This window comes from Balaenoptera acutorostrata, chromosome 3, assembly GCF_949987535.1.
Source record: "Balaenoptera acutorostrata chromosome 3, mBalAcu1.1, whole genome shotgun sequence".
Taxonomy (NCBI): Eukaryota; Metazoa; Chordata; class Mammalia; order Artiodactyla; family Balaenopteridae; genus Balaenoptera; species Balaenoptera acutorostrata.
The window spans coordinates 174,189,437-174,209,785 of record NC_080066.1 but is presented as its reverse complement, the minus strand read 5'-3'; the positions used below and the strand labels follow the sequence as shown (position 1 = coordinate 174,209,785).

Genomic DNA, 20,349 nt, shown 5'->3' with positions numbered 1-20,349 from the left:
AGTGGTTAAGAATCTGCCTGCCAATGCAGGGGACACGGGTTTGAGCCCTGGCCTGGGAAGATCCCACATGCTGCGGAGCAACTAAGCCCGTGCGCCACAACTACTGAGCCTGCGCTCTAGAGCCCATGAGCCACAACTACTGAGCCCACGTGCCACAACTACTGAGCCCATGCGTCGCAATTACTGAAGCCCGTGTGCCCAAAGCCCATGCTCCGCAACAAGAGAAGCCACCGCAATGAGAAGCCCATGTACGGCAACGAAGGGTAGCCCCGCTCACGGCAACTAGAGAAAGTCTGTGTGCAGCAACGAAGACCCAAGGCAGCCAAAAAAAGAAAAGAAAAAATTTACCTTGACTTACTTGATTTCTCCTCTCCTCCCCCTGAAGAATGGAGTTTACATTTGCAAAGGGTGGTAAAGAATGAAGAGGCGGAAAATGTGACAGAGATGGATGTGGCCTGCAGTCCTCAATATTTACTCTCTGGCTCTTTACAGAACTTTGCAGACCCCTGATCTACATACTCAGGTTTTGTTTGCGGAGTAAAATGATGACTTAGGGCGGTGGCCCTCAAACCCAAGTGTGTAGCAGAATCACCTGGAGCTCTGGTTAAAATGCAGATTGCGGCCCCTCCCAGGGTTTCTGATGCAGTTGGTCTGGGGGAGAATTTGCGTTTCTAAGGAGTTCCCAGGTGATAATGCTGTTGCTGGTGGTCCAGGGACCACACTTTGAAAACCAGTGCCTCAGGCATTCACCAAGGGCAGGCATGCTGTGGTCAGAACAGAGTTAAATAAATAACCAGTCTCTTAAGGGTTTCTCAAATATGCCCATTTCAACCAGTCAGTAGGGTATTTTGTTGCAGAAAGATGCAGAAACGCTGGGTAGCAGCCTTATCCCCACACACTATTTCTAATTAGTAATGGATAATTGTCTTAGCTGTCGTGGTCCTTGATCGCCGATGTCAGTGCTCTGTGTTTGTCCAAAGACGTGTTAAATCTGGAAGTTTGGTGGTGTTCGTGTAGTACACAGACCGACCTTGGGCATTTACCATCTGTTCTTGGAAAAGGATGACTTTCTTACTAGTTGTGTGTGCTGGGCACGTTACATTGACTGCTCTGGAATTTCTTTACCGGAAATATAGAGATAATAGAAGAATCTGTGATGTGGGGTTGTTGTGAGGATGAATACTTGTAAGGAGCTTAGAATAGTGTCTGTGCATGCTAAGTACTATGCACGTGTTTATTAGACACACTTACATACACTTTTGCATGTTGGGGTCCCTGAGAGGTGGCCTGGGGCAGCCCCGAACAGCACAGGTGAGAAAGAGAAACAGGCCCACGACGACGGCATCAGTAAATAACATGTTGCATCCTATTTGGACACTCTCGTTAAGCTTATAAATTGCTTCTCTCCAGGTAAAACTGGTTAGCATCGACGCAGCAGAAATAGCAGATGGCAACCCCTCTTTGGTTCTTGGGCTGATTTGGAACATAATCCTCTTCTTCCAGGTAAAATCATTTCTTTCCTATAACACACGGTAATGATCTCCAGCAACACAAGAGTGGAGCTGGATGGAGGGAGACAGTGAGATTTCATTCCTAACAGATTTCGACTTTTCTGTTTCCTGGGAAAGAACTAGAAGAACCTGGTTGCTAAAGATTTTGAATTCCTGTGATTCTAAAAGTGATGTGAGCTCTGTTCTCCTCTTGGTACTTGAAGAGTTAAATATTTACTTCGAAAAGTAATTTTGTTCTAAAGTGTCACAAGAGCTGAGGAATACTTCCAACCAAAAACTGAACTTGGTAGAGTTACTTTCCTAAAATGACTTGTGTTCATCAGAGACGGTTAAAGAGCCTGTACAAAGATAGCTCTAGGAAGAGGTGGGTGTGACAGGGAAGACCTTGTTTTTCCATCCTTAGCACCCTCAGCCCCTATCTGGAAATGCAGATTTTATAGAGCAAGGACAGGGTCTGTGGCTGGAGTATGAAGGGGATATTTCAAACTGTGCTCAAGTTCTTTTCCCTGAGTAGGAGGGAGTGAGCTGATGTTTTATCTTCTAAAATCCCCCTCTTTTGAAATAGAAAATCATGGCTCATTGCTTAATGGGTCTCCCAAGCATAAAAATGATCTGCACAGAGGCTCATGCTTACATTTCAGAGAAGAATGAGCTCAAACAAGGCTTGGAGACAATAGCCCTGAACTTAAAAAACCAAAGGCTCCCTCTGAGCCTCAGTTTCCACATCTGTGAAATGGTAGCAGTGGTCCAAATATGTGGTGAGCACCAAGAGATGCTACGTGGGAAAGCCCTTTGTCAGTTGTACAGTGTCATATACAGGCTTCAGTTACGGATGTTTGTTCTTCAACTCCCTGATAGACTGGAAACGTCCTGCAATGTGTAAAAAGTCCTTAACTCCACTCTGGATCGTCATTCATTTATTTGGTAAATGTCTAATGAGTTTCTCCCGCGGGCCAGGCTCTGAGCACACAAAGTCTTGCTCTCCTGACTTTCTGGTATCTCAGACAAGTCAGTCCCATGTTATAGAATTCTGTGGCGCAGGCCATGATCAGCATATGCGCAGTGTTGTAAAAGCTCCAAGCTGGGGCAGCTATCTCAGAGGGGGCAGGGGGGAGGGGAAAACTTCCTGGATAAAGTGACACCAGAACAGGGTTTGAAAGGATGAGGAGGAGTTCGCTAGACCAGTGCCTCTCGGACTTTATTGTGCATACCAGTCACCTGGTATGGGGGTGGTATTGAAATGCAGAGTCTGCTGTCGTAGGTCTGGGGCGGGGCCTGGGCTTCTGCATTTCTCACAGGCCCCTCACAGTAGGAGCACATTGTGCGTAGCCAGGAGTCCAGTGTTGGAAGGAAGGGGCACCCAGGCAGCAGGACCTGGGCGAGCATAGGCGGTGGGGCTTGAAACAGCATGATGCATTCTGGGAGCGACGGCCATGAAAGGACGGGGTAAGGATAGGTGGAGTCAGGTCAGCAAGACCTCATCTGCAGCCTCTGGCCAGAGCTAAAGAGACTCCAGGAAGAGATGGTTTTCCCTGCAAAGCATCAATGCACGCACCACAAGCCACAAGAAGCAGCCAGGCCATCATGAGTACTGCCCTGACCCCTGACACACGACCCTCAGGAAGGGGTTTCTCCCGATCTGGAGAACCAGTTCTGCACAAGCTGGTCCCTCCAGCCGGGGTCCACGAGGGACCGTGCTGGGTCTGCCTCCGGGGTCTGAAACGCCGTTTTCCTTCCAGATTAAAGAACTCACCGGCAACCTCAGCAGAAATTCTCCATCTTCCAGCCTGTCACCTGGCTCGGGGGGCACAGACTCAGACTCCTGCTTCCCACCCACGCCCACTGCAGAGAGGAGTGCGGTGATATCGGTGAAAGACCAGAGGAAGGCCATCAGGACACTGTTGACATGGGTGCAGAGGAAAACAAGGAAGTAAGCCGCACGCCCTGTTCCCCAGCACCCCGTGCTGCTGCCAGGCAGGGGGAGGAGGGCTAAGAAAAGGGGCATCACCGTTTACTCAGTTATGTGCCCGGCGCTTCACATAGACTCTCAGAAAAGGGAGTTCTGTCAGTTTCTGTTTCTGCACACAAAACTGTACTCGCCCAGTGTTTGGTTTGCAGAAAGCTGATGATAGAATTTGAATAGAAATCCCAGGGGCCTTCAACACATTAAATCCCAATGTGGGGATGGCCCTTGGATCCTAATAACATGGACACATTTATTATTAAGCTTCTGGGTATCTTTCAGAGTCTGTACCTACTTAAAAACAAGTAACAATAAAGGCTGCAACCTATCAGAATCAGGTGTGACCCGTCCAAAACTGAGACAGCTGAACTGAAACCAAGTTCCTGGCCTTCTGTTTAACCCCTTCCAGACTGGGGAGACCCTGGTGAATCTCTTACCTTTCTAAGCTGCATCTGTAAGATGGTGACTTACCATTCACCCCCTTATGGGAGAGTTAGGGTTAAGTGAAATCAACTCTGTGAAAGCACCTTGCAGAGTACCAGCACTTAGTAAGTGCTCAGCAACGGATCCTGGCTCCCCAGTGTATGCAAATAAAAGATGGCAGGAAAAAGTAAAAGATGAGAGAGAAGTTGGATCTTTGGGGTTTTGATTAAGGAGTTAAGCGTGAAAGAGTTGATTAATGTGAGCAACCAGTATATGGTATTTTAAAATAAATCAACCAAAAGTGAGCTCATTGCCAGGAGTTAGGGTGGCTATAACAGAGAGGAAAGGTCTTTGAAGGGAGTAGAACAGTCTCTATCGCCATTGCGGCACTGGTCACAGGAATGGGTGCTTGTGACAAAATGTCATGGCACTTACACCATCCCCGTGACACTGAAGCCAATGAAATCCTAATTCGGGCTGTGGTTTTAATAGCCCTGTACCCACGTCGGTGTCCCAGTTCTGCTAACACACGCCGGTAACGTAGGATGCTGCCGTTGAAAGAAGCTGGGTGAAGGGTCTACAGTGGCCCTTTGTACTGCTGTTGCAACTTCTTATGCATCTCAAATGATTTCTAAATAACAGGATTTTTTTACAAGAGAGTTCAGGGATCACAGTTGAGAGATTGACGGGGGCGGATGTGGTGTCAAGGGATGGAGTCCAAAGGAAATTAGTGCCTGGCAGGATTATCTATCTTTGTCACTTTTAATGTTATGATTTTATTTATATAAATCATGACATTAGCTATCCCTTAGTGAGTGGCTTTCATGTACCATCTGCATTGCACATTAGATCGTCCACGTGACGTGGCCGTTCTGGGGGATTCAACCTAATACTTGCCCATGACAGCTGCCCTGTTTTATAAATGAGTTTGAGGCTTAGAAGGTCTGTGACTCAAGGCCACAGCACCGGAAGCACAGAGGGGCAGCCGGAGTGTGAACTTGGGTCTTTCGGGCTCCATTTTTATTACACAACGCGTCTATGTTTGCTACATTTTGAACGTCACTGATAAAAGGAACTGTGTATAAAATGACTCCTTCATATATATATGTGTATAAATATATATATATCTGGGAACTGGGAAACACAAGGTCCTATTATGTCTCCTCGTGTGACGTACACCTTCCTATCCTGTTTGTCTGGAAATGGAAATACCGATGGTTCAGTGCAGCTATCCCAATCCTCAGGGCCTGGGGCATGTTGGCCTCCCCAGGTCAGCAGCTCCCAGCCCCTCTCGGAGGCCAGCGAGGCATCCCCTAGTCTGCTTACTGACCTGCACTAAGGCTGCTGCTTTTCCTCAGGTATGGCGTGGCGGTGCAGGACTTTGCAGGCAGCTGGAGAAGCGGGCTGGCTTTCCTGGCAGTGATCAAGGCCATCGACCCCAGCCTGGTCGACATGAAGCTGGCGCTAGAAGACTCCATGCGGGAAAATCTAGAGAAGGCTTTCAGCATCGCTCACGACGCCCTTCACATCCCCAGGCTCCTGGAGCCAGAAGGTAGATGTGGTTCTCTCTCTTTCTCTTTCTTCGTAATAATTTTTTTTTTTTCATGTATGTAACACCTGCCGTCCAATCTGGAGAATACAGACACATCTAATGAAGTCATTTTTATGTCTCCTGTATTCCTGCCACTGAGATCATTTTCCCAGTATTTTTCCTTACATCTAATTACAATTTTTTTTCCTAATTGGGATCATTCAGTGTATGTACGGTTTTGTATCTTACTTTTTTTAAACCTAACGTTATAATTGTGACATAAGTATTTTGCATGCTGACAGGAGGTCTTCCTTACATATTTTTATTGGCTGCATAATGGTCCATTTAGTGGGTGCACCAAAATTTACTTAGCTCTTTACTACTGGTGGACATCGAGGTTGTTTCAGAATAGTCATGTTTATATATAACGCTGCAATGAACATCTTATTGGTTAAAGCTCAGTGTGCATCTCGGATTATTTCCTCCAGGACCAGGTCCCAGCAGCTGAATGACAACAGCTAGAAAGTACACACCTTTTTAGGGCACTTGGTTATCTCTGTCAAATCGCCTTCCATGTGGATTAGGCTAGTTTAGGGCTCCCTCTGGCAGCGTGTGAGGGTCCCAGCTCAACAGACTCGCTGATGGGGCGGGCAGCGAGCTGGCTGCCGGCAGGGAGGGACTAAGGCAGTTAGGGAGTAACAGAATCTTGGGCACAAGGAGAGCTGGATTCTTCATTCCAGCTTCTCTGCTCATCAGCCGCTTGTGAGGCTTCACTCAAATCATTCCCCTTCTCTGGGCCTAGATTTGCTGAAGTGTACAATAAAGAGAAAAAACCTCCCTGGTCTGTGGGATCCTTCGCCATCAAGCACCCCAAGATCCCATGTAAAAACCGCATGTTCTTGTTGGTGGGAATGTAATGGTGCAGCTCTTACGGAAAACTGTATGGAGGTTCCTCAAAAAATTAAAAATAGACAATCATGTGATCCAGCAAACCTTCTACTGAATATATATCCAAAGGAAATGAAATTTAAAAACAAAACAAACAAAAAAATACAACCTCAGGAATTCCCTGGCAGTCTAGTGGTTAAGACTCAGTGCTTTCATCGCTGTGGGCCTGAGTTTGATCCCTGGTCAGGGAACTAAGATCCCACAAGACGCACTGCATGGCCAAAAACCCCCCAAAAACAAAAAAAGCCCCCCAAAAAACCAAAAAAAAACAAAAACAAAGGAAGTGAAATTGCAATCTTGAAAAAATATCTGCACACCAGTGTTCACTGCAGCATTATTCACAATAGGCAAAGCATGTAACACCCGACGCGTCCATCAGTGGATGAAGAGATAACGAAAATGCTGTGTGTATGTACAATGGAATATTATTCAGCCATGAAAAAAGAAAGAAATCCTGCCATTTACCACAACATGAATGAACCTGGAGGACATTATGCTGAGTGAAGTAAGCCAGGCACAGAAAGACAAATACTACATGATCTCACTTATACGTGGAATCTAAAAAAGCCAAACTCATAGAACCAGAGAGTATAATGGTGGTTACCAGGGGCTGGGGGTTGGGGGTGGGGTGGGAAAAGTAGGGAAATGTACAAACTTTCAGTATAAGATGAATGAGTTCTGCAGAGTCTAACATACAGTATGGTGACTATAGCTAATAATACTGTATCGCGTACTAGAAATTTGCTAAGAGAGTAGATCTTGAGGTTTCACAGCACACCAAAAAAACCCAAAAAACAAAAAAGGTAACTCTGTGAGGTGATGGATGTGTGAATTAACTTGATTGTGGGAATTATTTCACAATGTATATGTATGTCAAACCATCATGTTGTACGCCTTAAATATATACAATTTTCATTTGTCAATTATACCTCAATAAAGCTGGAAAACAATTTTTTAATTACAAATGTTTTAAATAAATAAAATAAAAACCGTGTTTTGCATGTCCTTCTAACTCCTGTGTCTCTCTTAACAGACATCATGGTTGACACGCCAGACGAGCAGTCCATCGTGACTTACGTGGCTCAGTTTCTAGAACATTTCCCGGAGTTGGAAGCCGTATGTCTGTTTTCCTTACCTATAATTCAGAAACCATACATTTCTAGCAGCTGGCCATCACATGAAGCTTGGGGTTCGGGCTGTGTTGTTCTGTGTGACAGCCGTAAGGATCAAAACTCAATCTCAAGTGCCTTGAGCGTTGCTTTGCCACTTTTTCATTCCAAAACCATAGATAACATGTATGACATTTAAAAGCAGAGTGGGAAGTTAGGGACACCTCTTACAAACCTCTTCCTATCCCAAACTTTATTAAGATTAGAAGAGATGCCCACTTGTAATATGAATCAGCTACTTGATTTTCTAGATGTCAGATGGAACATTTTAGCAGTCTACCAGATTTTATCAGAATGTGAAAAATTCTAATAGACAATGACCATTCAAAAGCATGCCTTTTTATTTTCAGAATCTGAGTATACTTGGTGACAGATTTTTTTGGAGCAGAATCAGACCTTTTAGAAGTTGTCATGGCTCTGTTGAACCTCCAGCCAACCCATGCATAAGCCCAAGATGGTAATAACAATGATCACAAGGATAACAACAGTCCTTTATTGAATTTATTGGAAACCTGCTGAACACCTACTGCTGGCTCAGGGGAACTTAGCAATAAACAAGATGGATGAGGTCCCTGACCTTTTGTAGCTTTGTTCTAATAGAGAAAACAGTTGACAAGTCAGCAAACACGTCATCATTTCAGGTAGTTAGACGTACTAGACAAAAAAGAAAAAAGCATAATGAGCTAATACTTGCAGGGAGAATGGGCTGCTCTTTTAGCTGGAGGCTTGTCAGGTAACCATCCCTTGTGTCTCTGGGCTGACTGCCACCTCTGCGATTCCACTTGACTTGGTATCATTATTTTCATTTTGTAGAAGAGGAAACAGATACTCAAAGAGGCTTAAAGAGCTCTCCAGGGTTGCCCAGCTACCAAGTGCAGAGCTGGGGTTTGATCCCAGTTCTCTGCGGTTGCAAAGTTCAGGCTTTTAGATTCCTTACAACATATGCTGAAACTGAGACCCCATTTTGCATAGCTCAGAAGAGCCAGACTGGGTCTTCCCCAGGATGTGGCTTTCATTCCAGTCCCTACCTATGTGTGTGTTTCCCATCTGTTTCTGGCCCACAGATCGCTTTCCAGGGTGCTTTAGAAGCAGGCATTCCATGGGCTGGAATGTCAGTTTTTCCACTTGAAGCTGTGTGACCTTGAGCTGCTTACTTAACCTCTCTGATACGTGTCCGTATGAGATGCCATCTGTAAAATGGAAAGATGACCCACATTAGAGAGTTACGTGAAGAATAAATAGATACATAAAGTACTTACTCCTGTGCGTGGCATAGCAGTTGATGCCCAGAAAATGGTGGTGATATTATTTTGTAATTTAATCTTCATAGGCCATTACTAAATTCTGAAATACTAGGCACCAGGGCTTTTATTAGCCCTGAGCTCTTAAGCTGTAGGCAGAGTTTAAAATTAACTAAAATTTATGATATTTGTGTGAGTCAAGGTCACGGCCGGGATTCAGCAGATCTGACACTTGGATTTCCCCAGTGCTGGGGTCAGAAACTAGGGCTGGGGCAAGAGAGGTTGAACAAGATATGATACCTGGAATAGGTCATCCTGACTCATGGAACACAGAACAGTCCATTTACATCCCCAGGGGAATACAGATGAGCCATCCCAGCTAATCTAGACTCCCATTAAACCACTGTTTTTTTTTAAGTTTAACAATTCAGCTGAGTCTAGTACATTTCAGTAAACATTCATTAAGCCCTGACCAGTACCAGACACTGTGCCTGGCTTTATGGCCCGACATATGGTTTATTTGGGTAAACGTACCATGTGCACTTGCAAAGAATGTGTCTTGTGCAGTAAAAGCGTTGACAGTCTTTAAATATCAATTAGGTTGAGTTGGTTAATATGCTGTTCTAATATCCTATAGGCATACTGACTTTTTTTATTGCTTTTCCTTTCAATGAGTGTGAGGGAGAAAAGTTAAAAATCTCTGACTTATGATTGTGGATTTGTTGCTCTTCTTAGTTCTGTCAGGTTTTGCTTTATGTATGTGGAAGCTCTGCCATACATGTATACACATTTAGGACTGTTGTCTATTCCTGATGACATCATTTTATTTTTATTTATTTATTTATTTTTAATTAATTAATTTATTTATTCATTTTTGGCTGTGTTGGGTCTTCGTTTCTGCGCGAGGGCTTTCTCCAGTTGCGGCAAGCAGAGGCCACTCTTCATCGTGGTGTGCGGGCCTCTCACTGTCGCGGCCTCTCTTGTTGCGGAGCACAGGCTCCAGACGCGCAGGCTCAGTAGCTGTGGCTCACGGGCCTAGTTGCTCCGCGGTATGTGGGATCTTCCCAGACCAGGGCTCGAACCCGCATTGGCAGGCAGATTCTCAACCACTGCGCCACCAGGGAAGCCCTATTTTTATTTTTTTTTGTCTTGTAGTATCCTTTGTCTGACAGGAATATAGCCATACCAACTTTCTTATGATTAGCGTTTGTGTGATACATCTTTTTCCATCTTTCTCCTTTCAGAGTATGCTTATGTTTAAAGCACGTCTCTTGCAAATAGTATAGAGTTGGGTCTTGTTTTTTATCCATTCTGACAAGAATTAGTGTGTCATTTTATTAGTGTATTTTTTTACCATTTACTTCATGTAATCTACCATCTTGATTGTTGTTTTTTATTGGTCCTATCTGTTCTATGCTCCTTTGTCCTTCCTTTCTAACTTTTTTTCTGATTATTCAATTACTTTTTTGGTTTCCATTTTATCTCCTCTGTTGGCTTTAAAACAACATCTCCTTGTTTTATCTTCTTAGTAGTTTTCCTAGGGGTTATAATATTCATCTTGAACATAACTCAGTCCACTATGGATTACTATAGTACAACATTAAATAAAATACATATTTATATATTTTTATATATGCAACTATTTCATTCCACTCACCTCTTCTCCATTCCTTTGTGCTTTTATTGTCACTGACTTTCTTCTGCATATGTTGTAATCCTCAATGCTTTGTTATTATTTGTGCTTTAAACAGGAGACTTTTTAAGACAACTTTTAAAATAGTCTTTTATATTGGCCGTACATTTACCATTTCAGGTACTTTTCATTCCCCCCTTCAGCTCCAGGCTTTCATCTGTGATCCTTTCCTTCAGCCTGAGGAAAAACCTTTACATTTCTTGTAGTATAGGTTAAGCAGTTATTTTAGACTCTTTATTTACTAGTTCTAACCCCAAGTTATCTTTGGGTCTACTTCTAATGACTATTGTTTCTCCTGATTATGTATCTCTTCTCTTGCTTATTTGTGTCTTAAATTTTTTTATTTTATGCCAAATCTGGTGTATAAAAGAGCAGTACAGTTGAGGTAGATGACATTTTTCCCCCAGAGAATATAGCCCTTTCCCAAACAAGGACCTATAATGAGGAGCTGATCATTTTGACCTTCTCAGGGGTTGATAAGGGTTCTGTTGCAGTTTTATTTAATTTCAGCCCTCCAGTTTCAAGTAATTGTATAATGGAGTCAATCCACTCTCCCTACCAGTGCATTGGGAGCCAAGCTCTGCAGTACCACCAAGATTGCTCTCTGCTTTTCAGTCCTGCTCTCAGCTGCTGCATCTTTTTGTTTCTAACTGAAGTGTAGTTGATTTACAATGTTATGTTAGTTTCTGGCGTACAGCAAAGTGATCCAGTTACATACATATATTCTTTTTCATATTCTTTGTCATTATGGATTATTATACAAGATATTGAATATAGTTCCCTGTGCTATACAATAAGTCCTTGTTGGTTATCTATTTTATATATAGTAGTGTGTATATATTTACCCCAGACTCCTAATTTATCCCTCCCTTGCCTTTCCCCTTTGTTAACCATAAGTTTGTTTTCTATGTCTGTGGGTCTGTTTCTGTTTTGTAAATAAGTTCATTTGTATCATATTTTAGATTCCATGTATAAATGATATCGTATGATGTTTGTCTTTGTCTGTCTGCCTTACTTCACTTAGTACGATAATCTCTATGTCCATCCATGTTGCTGTCAATGGCGTTATTTCATTCTTTTTATGGCTGAGTAATATTCCATTGTGTGTGTGTGAGTGTGTCTGTGTGTGTGTGTGTCTCTGTGTGTATATATATATATATATATATATATATATATATATATATATATACACCACATCTTCTTTATCCATTCCTCTGTTGGTAGACACTTAGGTTGCTTCCATGTCTTGGCTGTTGTGAATAATTCAGCTGCATCTTACTTAGCAAAACTCCCTGTGTGGGAGAATTAGTATATGAAGAGAACTAGTTTTGTGCTTGGGCCCCTTCTAGATTCAATCTCTCACGCCAGCCCACACAATCAATAAATATTTAGCTGATCTTTCCTTATCTCGGATGCGTTTGCTCTCCTGTCCGTGCCCAGACCAGGCAGCGGCCCACAGGTATGAAGTCACTGACAAGCTCTGCTCACCTAGGAAGGGCTCATCCTTCTCCAGAGTTCAGTTCATTGATGTGTCTTTGCAGCCATAGCTTTAAAACAACACATTCTTTTTAACCTTGGTGTTCTCACATTTCAGCAGGAACAGTAGTCATTTGCCAGTCTACATCTGCATCAGAACACTTCCATTCCTTCTGAAGTGCTTTTTCCACTTTGGTTTTTGTGTTTTGAGAGGGGACGCTGCGTGGCACTTAGACGCTCTGCTGATTTCACGTTGCCCTGTATTTCTTGGCAGGAGGATTTTGCGGATTCCGACAAAGAAGCCCCTATTGAATCCACCTTCGTTCGCATCAGAGAAACCCCTTCTGAACAAGAGAGCACCGTCTTCCTTCTGACTGAGAACGGGGAGCGTGCCTACACCGTCAACCATGAAACGAGCCACCCGCCACCCTCCAAAGTCTTCGTCTGTGACAGGTCTGAAGTCGTGAAGGAACCCTGCGTTACCAGCCAGGAGCTGGCAGACAGCTCCTCTGAGTTCATGCACCAGATTGTTGACCAGGTTCTCCAAGGGATCCCAGGGAAGATCAACAGCACCAGCGAGCTGCCTCCAGAATCTTCCATCTTATCATCCACAAAGGACAACCAGAGGTCCAACTCTCTGCCAATCAAGAAAACTGTGCACTTTGAAGCTGACACCTACAAGGATGCCTCCTGCAGTAGAGACCCTTTCTACAGTCCAGACCTTCGCTTCGAAGGAAGCCCAAGAGAGACCAAGGAGTCATCCAGGCAGGACGGACAGGTCTTGGCAGCTGAGGTTGCTGAAGAAACACCGACACAGGAGGCCCCAGAGATCCTGGAAGCAGCCTCCAGTGAGGCCCCCAGCGACGTGTCTTCGGTGGATGGTAAGGTCAGTCATCCTCCGACTTCCCAGACCTCTCCCTCCTGGAATGGGGCGTCGGAGAGGGCAGCTAGCCCAGGGGAAGAGGGCCGTTCCCCCTCATCCCCGGGAGAGGATACCATTGTGGCCGATTCCATGGAGATCAAGGTTAAGCTGCTGACTGTAGAAGCTATGGATAAGGAAGACTCTTTCGAAGGCATACCATTAAAAGCCTCGAAATTTAACAGCGACCTCGTAGATTTTCCCTCCACCAGCCAGGCTTTCCACGAGGCTCCTTCGCCTCATGAGAAAACACCTGCCGAGGAGGAGGTGTCAGAGGATCGTGCTGAGAAGTTGGGTAAAAGGAGAGGTAAATCTGCGCACAGGAAGACAGGTTTGGATGAGCCCCCCGTGAAGCCCAACCGGCAAGAACCTCACAAGGACCCTGGCCCAGAAGACCAGGGCTATTCTTTGGCCCCTGAGGAGGCACCGGTGGATAAAAAGCCAGAAGTGTATGAAAAGGCCAAGCGCAAGTCCCCCCAGCGCCATCGGGGCGAGGAGGAAGGGGAAGCCGAGGGCCCGTGGGGCCTTGGGGGAGAATTGCCTTCCAATCCACCAAGCAGCAGCGTCAGCTTGGAGACCCTCCACAGCCCCAGCGAAGAAAGCCTGGATTTCAAGCCGTCTCCGCCGCTCTCCAGGATCTCCATCATCCCCCATGACCGTTTCTACTACCCGCATCATGAGATTCCCCTGGCTGCGGTTTTGGAGGCTTATGCAGAAGGCGTGGAGGATTTGAAAAATGAAGAAGTGGACCTCGAAGAGCCAGAGGGGTATCTGCCGGACCTGGGGGCCAGGGAGGAGGAGGCTGAGGCCTCCCAGAGCAGCTGCAGCTTCCGCGGGCTGGGCAAGGACCACCCCCAGGCCAGCATCGCGGAGGATGCCGGACCAGCCTCGGAACCCGCTCCCCCATCCCCGCAGGAGGACCACCAGCCAAGGGAGGCCGCAGAGAGTGTCCCCGTGCAGGGCCATCAGGTACTTGACTGCGGGTTCGGGAACGCTGAGTGGGGAATTCTGTGCTTCTCCTAAGCTCGGCTTCTTCCTCCATAAAATAAAGAAAGGCAGCTTCCCTCACAGGCATCCCAGGTCCAGAATTGAAGGAGACACTCACTCAGGCTCAGGCAAGGTCAGGGTTAGCACCCGAGAGGAACACTTGTCAATTTTGCACCCTGGGTGCCTCGCTGGCCTCCCCCTAGTCTGGGCCCTGCCCACAGGCTGCCAAGGAGATCAGGTGAGGTCATGCTTGAGGTGCTTGAGGGTCCAGCATAGTAGTAGCAGAAATCATTTTAAGTAGTAATCGCAGCTCTACCTAGCAGGCACTTAGTGAACTTTACCGCCCGCCCCGCAGCAGCCTGGGAAAACCAAGCCAGACCTCACACTGGACTCCAGCCTTGATTTTTAAAGGCCTTTTGCCTGTTGAGCGCTATTGTTTGGCTCCTGTGGTTAGGAGTGGGTTGTGTAAACAGGGCAAGGCGGACGCGCACTTCTGAGCCGGAGCAGCTGGGCATGTGCTCCTCTGCCACCTCGTGTCTCCATGTCATCTGGCCCAGCAGCTTCAGAGAGGCCCCCTCAGAGTGAGCAGTGAGACGGTGTGGGGGACCCTGACTGCGTGTCCCTCTGGGTCCCCCTCCCCGCCCTCCCCTCCGGACAAGCCCACCTCCTCCCTGCCTCCCAGCCTGCCCCTGGGCTTTGCTGGAGCTGGTCCCCCATCTGGACGCCCTTCCCCACACTTGGCTTGGCGAGCACTTACTCATCTTCAAAGCCCAATGCCAATAGCAGCTCCTCCCGGGAGCCTGCCCAGCCCCTCTCCAGGCAGAGCGGTCACTCTTCCATCTAGAGTGATAACATTCTCGACGGTTCTCTAGTGGACTGCTGCTGCTTTCGTGGGTTGTGATTTTCTCTCCTGGGAGAGAGTGAGCATTTGTGTATTAATCTCTAGGCTCCAGAGGCCAGCCTGACAGGAAACAAGGTGCATTGCATGACAGTTTGGGGTATCAGGGGAGGGCAGGTAAATTAAACCCTGAGGTGATGGAAAGTCAGGACAGGACCCAGCGGAGGCCCAGCGGTACTCGGAGGGGTGAGAAAGCCTTGCCCTGGGGAGGCTGCAGGAGAAGGGGAATCTGAGTAGCCTTAAAAGACGTTTAGGATTTAGATGGGCCAGAAGTGGTAGCATCATTTATGGGTTTGCCAACTCCAGGCAGTGGGGAGTAGCTGCCCGAGCATGGGGAGCTGAGTTCTCTGGCACTAACAGTCCAGAAGCCACGTGTGCCCGGACCTGTCCTTTGGTGCCGAGCACCCACTCTCTGTCCGTCTTCGGCTGGAGAAGAGGGCTGGGTGTCTGTCTCCATAGGTGCGAGAGACCTGCCTGCCACCTTCCCCTCTGCCCAGGGGAAAGGAACCTCGTCCTGTCCTCCTGCCCCTAGCCCTCTGTCTGCTGTCTGTCAGAGCAGGCTTGTCCTGTGGGAAACCGGAAGATCCGGCGGGGTGAGAAATGCCCCTCAGCGACATCAGGTCTCGGGGTCCCCAGGTTGGGGGATGACAACAGCAACTGGGGTGATTCTCTGGATTATTACAGGCCAAAAAGTTCTTTTAGAACAAAAGAAAGGGGCCTGGGGTTGGGGAGAGCCTGAGGTGCCTTTCTGCCCCTCTGTGTGACTTAGAATGGCTAATGAGCGCCTGAGTTCCCCTCCCCCAGTGATGGAGCGCGGCCTGTGGGCACGCAGATGAGGCACTTCATTCTCTTCTGCTCTCCTTCCTAAAGCAGGCTGCGCACCTGTGTGTGGCCAGAATGTGGACAGGTGATTTGGGACGGGGTTGGAAGAGCCCTGGGCTGGGAGTGGGATCGGGAGACCTAGGCTTGAATCCGTCTTACACTGAGCTGGAGGGGGAGAGCTTGCGTTTCTCGGGTCCAGTGTGGGAGCGATACTGGCGCTGCCCGCATCTCTCAGCTCTGATCTGCTTCCTCTGGCGCTCACCTGTCCGACGAGCAGGTGCCCACTGCTCCCAAGCACACCTTGCCATTGGCTCCCGAGTGTAGCCCTAGCCTGGATCCCCGTGAGTGAGCGGGGGGTGGGGGAGGGGACGGGGTGCAGCCCAGGATGACTGGCCTCCAGGCAGAGAGGGTGACAGGGGGTGGAGAATTTCTCTGATACCTGGCCCTTCTTTAAAAAGAAAAGAGAAAACTATCTTCTAAATAGACTAGAAAATGGCAAGCTCTGCTTCTAGTCTTTAAGAAAATAAGCCCTCTCCTCATTTCACCTTTCAGAAAAGGTAGCATTTGCTCATTGATGATGGAGGAGCAACTGGCCTTTCAGATTGCTGAGAGCGGTTTTAATTTCTGCAGGGAGCTTTGTTCTCCTGGGCTGCACGGCCCGGCCACTCTGATCCTCTTATTGGGACACCTGTTGAGCAGGTTTTTCCAGCCCCTGTGAGAATTCTTGAGAGGTGCTGCCAGCAAATCTCACGCTTCTCGATTTCACGTGGGAGTGTCGCTGGTGGGTTTCATAGTGCCTGGGGTGGGGGGTGGAGGTCAAAGAATCTTCCTTATCGCATAAATGCTACAAAGGTGGCACTACCATCTACCTTCGGCCAAAAGCACAGTGAAGATTCATCTCTCCAAACACAGGAGCCACCTTCACACCCCTTGGCCCACCTGGCCTCTAGGATTTGTTCCTCTGTTTAAGTGGATGATGGTTGTGTGAAGGGTCCAACCATTGTCCACTGTGAGGGACATCCTTTATAGGAAGCACTGTGGTATAGTGGGAAGAGGCTGATAATCATTATACCCATTTGACAGACAAGGAAACCAAGGATCAGAGAGACAGTCAGTTGCTCAAGGTCAGATAGCTGACTTAGCCAGGATTTGAAACCAGGTCTTACTGACTCTAAAACCCATGCTGTTTTCGATCCATCAGTCTGGAGCATTTGGAACTCTGCACAGGGAGCAGGAGTTCGGGTGGGCTTCTCCTCCACGGTGGGCTGTGCTGGAAGGAACCCATGGAAGAGGCAGGATTGGAAGGGGCGCCCTAGCTGGGCCTCGGAGTCAAGGTGGAGCAGGGCGCTGCCGGGTGGTGTCACGCACTCAACATCTCAGCATAAAATTCTGATTTGTGTTTGGTTGTCTTGTCCTTCAGTCCCAGGAACTTCCAAACTCGGAAAACTTAGCAAACCCATTAGAAGAAAAGGTAATGGAAGAACCGATCAGCAGTAAAAAAAAGGAAAAAAGAAAACACGTGGACCACGTAGAAAGTTCAATATTTATAGCACCCGGAACTGTTCACTCCTCAGATGACCTGGAAGAAGACACCCGTGACCACAAAGTCCTTTCCAGGTATTTTATTAACGACTTCTCACCCCAGAGCCTGAGCTGGGAAGCTACTCTCTGAACTCATCCCATTTCCGGTTTCTGGTTGGATGGGGGACGCAAGGGTGGGGCTGGACAGCAAGGAAAACAGATTCAGGCAAAGTCCTCGTTCTTCACACCTGGGCTGCCCCCCCTGCCGCCCCCAGCCAATATCAGACCTGCCCGTAATCAGCAAAACCAGAAGGACTTTGCCTTCTCTCCTCGCTCCAAGTCGCTCTGGGTGGAAACTGGCAGTGAGCAGAGAGGTGGCTGAACCATAGGTAGGGGTCGGGTATGAAAAGTAATAGCCTTGGAGACTCTGCCGGCCATCTCTGGCCCCTGATAACCTCCGGTCGGGCTAGGTAGAGACCAAACTTAGCCGTTTATAAGCATCTTACAGGATCAGAAGGGAGGCACTGCATATGCGTGGAGGAGACCATTTATCACTGTCGCATGGAACCTGGACTTTAGTATGACCGCTTCACCCACGAGTTTGGGTCCAAGGCAGTAAGGATGGTCGATTTACCACAGGGGAGGAGGAGGCAGGGAGGATGGTGAGCTCTAAGTGCTAGGAGCTTGTGGCACACATATGCTCTGTCACTCTGAGGCCACTGGATGGTCCGGATTTGTCCCGGGGAAAATATGTAGCTGCTGAATGTCAGAAGACCCTGGTCTCTCCCCATTATCACTCATCATCACAACGATCACCGTTTACCAGCCCTTATGTATCAGGCATTTCCCATACATTTGTTCATCAATTCTCGTGGGCACCCCGATAGGCAGGTAGGTGGGATTGTGCATCATTGGGAAGCTTGGGGGGTCCCTCCCAGCTTAGGAGATGGCGGAGCTGGGGTCTTGGACCCAGACCTGTCAGATGCCACGGTCCACATTCCTTCTGTGACCCCGCGTTGCCTGTGCTGGGTGAGCCATGCTGGATGCAAAGGGAAATTATTGAGATAGGCACTGGGGAAGTGAGTGGGGGCAGCCCATACAGGGAGAGCCAGAGGAGAGGCCGGCCGATGCCCTGCTTCCCACCTGCCCTCCTCTTGGCTCCCATGCTGAGCTGTGGGGGGACAAAGGGGGAGGAGACGGGAGCCTGGGGGAGCAGGCTCAAGGCACCATGGAAGGCAGCTGCCCCCTTAGCCCGTGACTCCCAGAGTCCTTCTCCCTGCCTTTGGCTGTGACTAGCCAGCAGACATCTATGTCTCAGGTGCCGCTGGACCCGACCCTGCTCTAAGTGCAGATGAGCACTTCCTGGCAAGTGGTCCAGGGCTGTCATCTACTCAACCACAACTCAGGAGGGGCCACTGGTCATTTGCCAGACTGCCCCGCTTCTCCCTAAGCAGGTCAATCCTCACCAGTCTTTGAGCGGTCACTGTGTGATGGAGACATGGGGACTTCGGAAGAGGTCCGCCATGGCTCCGCCCTCCAGGGTCGCCCAGCTGGAGGGAGAGGAGACGACGTGCTCCACCTGTCCTGCTGGGACTGGGTGGGCACCTTAGGTGTGAGAGGCAAGTGAGGTTTCACGGTGAGACCTCAGAGGCAGGCAGAGAGGGTCAGGGCAGCCTAGGTGCTGAGATGTCATTTGAATTCCGCCTAGAGGGATGAGTGGGATTTGGGTTTGGGAGAGGGAAGCAGGGGACTTTCCAAGTGGAAGAAACAGCCTGAGGAACAGCTGGTGTGTAGCAGGCACCCCAGGTAATATTTGTTGAATGCGAGGGGGCACGGGAGGAGAGACCAGGGGTCATGGTGGGGCAGAGCAAGTGAATTGGGTGCGTGCTGCTTCGGAAGGACCAGCAAAACCTGCCCCGGTGAAGATGGGACCGTGGGGGAGGGATATGGAAAAGTAAACCGATATTTCGGCGTCTGTGGGCGTGAGGCCCGGCTGACCTTTCAGTGCAAAGGTTTTACTCTGATCTCCCAGTTCCTCCATCCCATCTCACTTCAGGCAAAGCTGTAACTATTATGAAGCATTTTAGCCGAGGTAGAAGCTACACGCCAGAAATAATCGGAGAGCATAGAGGGGCGCTCATGCCCATGAATGAGTGTGCACCCCGGCGCCCGTCCTGTGCTCACGGCCATCTCACCCGCCCTCCCCGTTTTACACTCGAGAGAACTGAGTTCAGAGAGGTCATTGCCTGGCCGAGACTATGGAACGGGACAGAGCCCCGGCATCTCTCTTCCCAGGGAAGGCACAGGATGTTTTCCTGGCTGTCAGTCACCCCCTTGGCTTCCTGTTGGTCTCAGCAGAAAGGCCGCTGGTCCAGAGCCTGCGGGACCCCACCCCTCATGGCCTGTCCTCCAGCCTCATCTCCGTCCACCCTCGGTCACCCTCTCCCCCATCCCTAGCACACTAAGCACCCTGGCCTTAGTTGAGGTCCTGGAATGCCCCCCCAACATAAGTTCCTTCATCCTTGTGGACCCTCTGTCCCCTGCCTGCTCCCATGGGTCTCAGCTCCACTACCACTTCCTCCAAGCAGCCTTCTTGGATTCTTCCAGGCTGTTTTTGATTCCCCTTTTTGTGTTCTCATAGCCTCTGTTCTTTTTCTCCACAGCATTGATCAAACCAATAATTTCTATAATCATTTATGGAAGGATGTATTTATCACCTGCTCTTCCCCTAGACGTGTGAGCCAGCTCCCTGGAGGCGGGGAGGGCACACTAGCATACCCCAGCATTTAGCTCGGCACCTGCCTTATAGTCGGCATTCAAAGAACAAAAGCTCTTTGCGGGGGGGGATAAGTGAATGGTCCTCATCATGCTTGCTGAAAGAGTGAAGTTCAGGATGCAAACGTGAATACGTCTCATATTGATTTTACTATAGCACAAAAACCACCTTCGAGAAAGCATACTGAAAAAAAAGGGGGAGAGGGAAAAATGAGATTTCCCCCCCCCCTCCGAGGATGAGCTTTTTTACTAGAAAACATTACAAATACGTGGTCTGGGGTGGGGGGAGTGGAGAGTGGTCCTGCGTTTCCAGGACCACTTGTTGAGTTGACTCTTATGGACACTGTTGGGTTCCAGGCACCAGTGTCTATTTTTTTCTTTGTAGGTGCATTTTGTTTCATTTCTGTGCTGTGATACCAGCCAAGAAAAACTAGCACAGGCTTTGGATTGAGGAAAAGGACTGAAGTTTCCC

At 48.2% G+C, this 20,349-nt stretch overlaps 1 protein-coding gene across 3 annotated transcripts in view; it reads left to right on the top strand.

The window, feature by feature from the left end:
• CLMN (calmin) overlaps positions 1 to 20,349 on the top strand; it is a 127,781-nt gene that overhangs the window by 94,054 nt on the left and 13,378 nt on the right. For all 3 annotated transcript variants that reach the window (XM_057543936.1, XM_057543935.1, XM_057543934.1), the window contains exons 5-10: positions 1,411 to 1,503; positions 3,251 to 3,441; positions 5,256 to 5,449; positions 7,410 to 7,492; positions 12,230 to 13,843; positions 17,002 to 17,198. In XM_057543936.1, the coding sequence (XP_057399919.1) occupies positions 1,411 to 1,503; positions 3,251 to 3,441; positions 5,256 to 5,449; positions 7,410 to 7,492; positions 12,230 to 13,843; positions 17,002 to 17,198 (2,372 nt within the window). The remainder of the gene's footprint in view (positions 1 to 1,410; positions 1,504 to 3,250; positions 3,442 to 5,255; positions 5,450 to 7,409; positions 7,493 to 12,229; positions 13,844 to 17,001; positions 17,199 to 20,349) is intronic.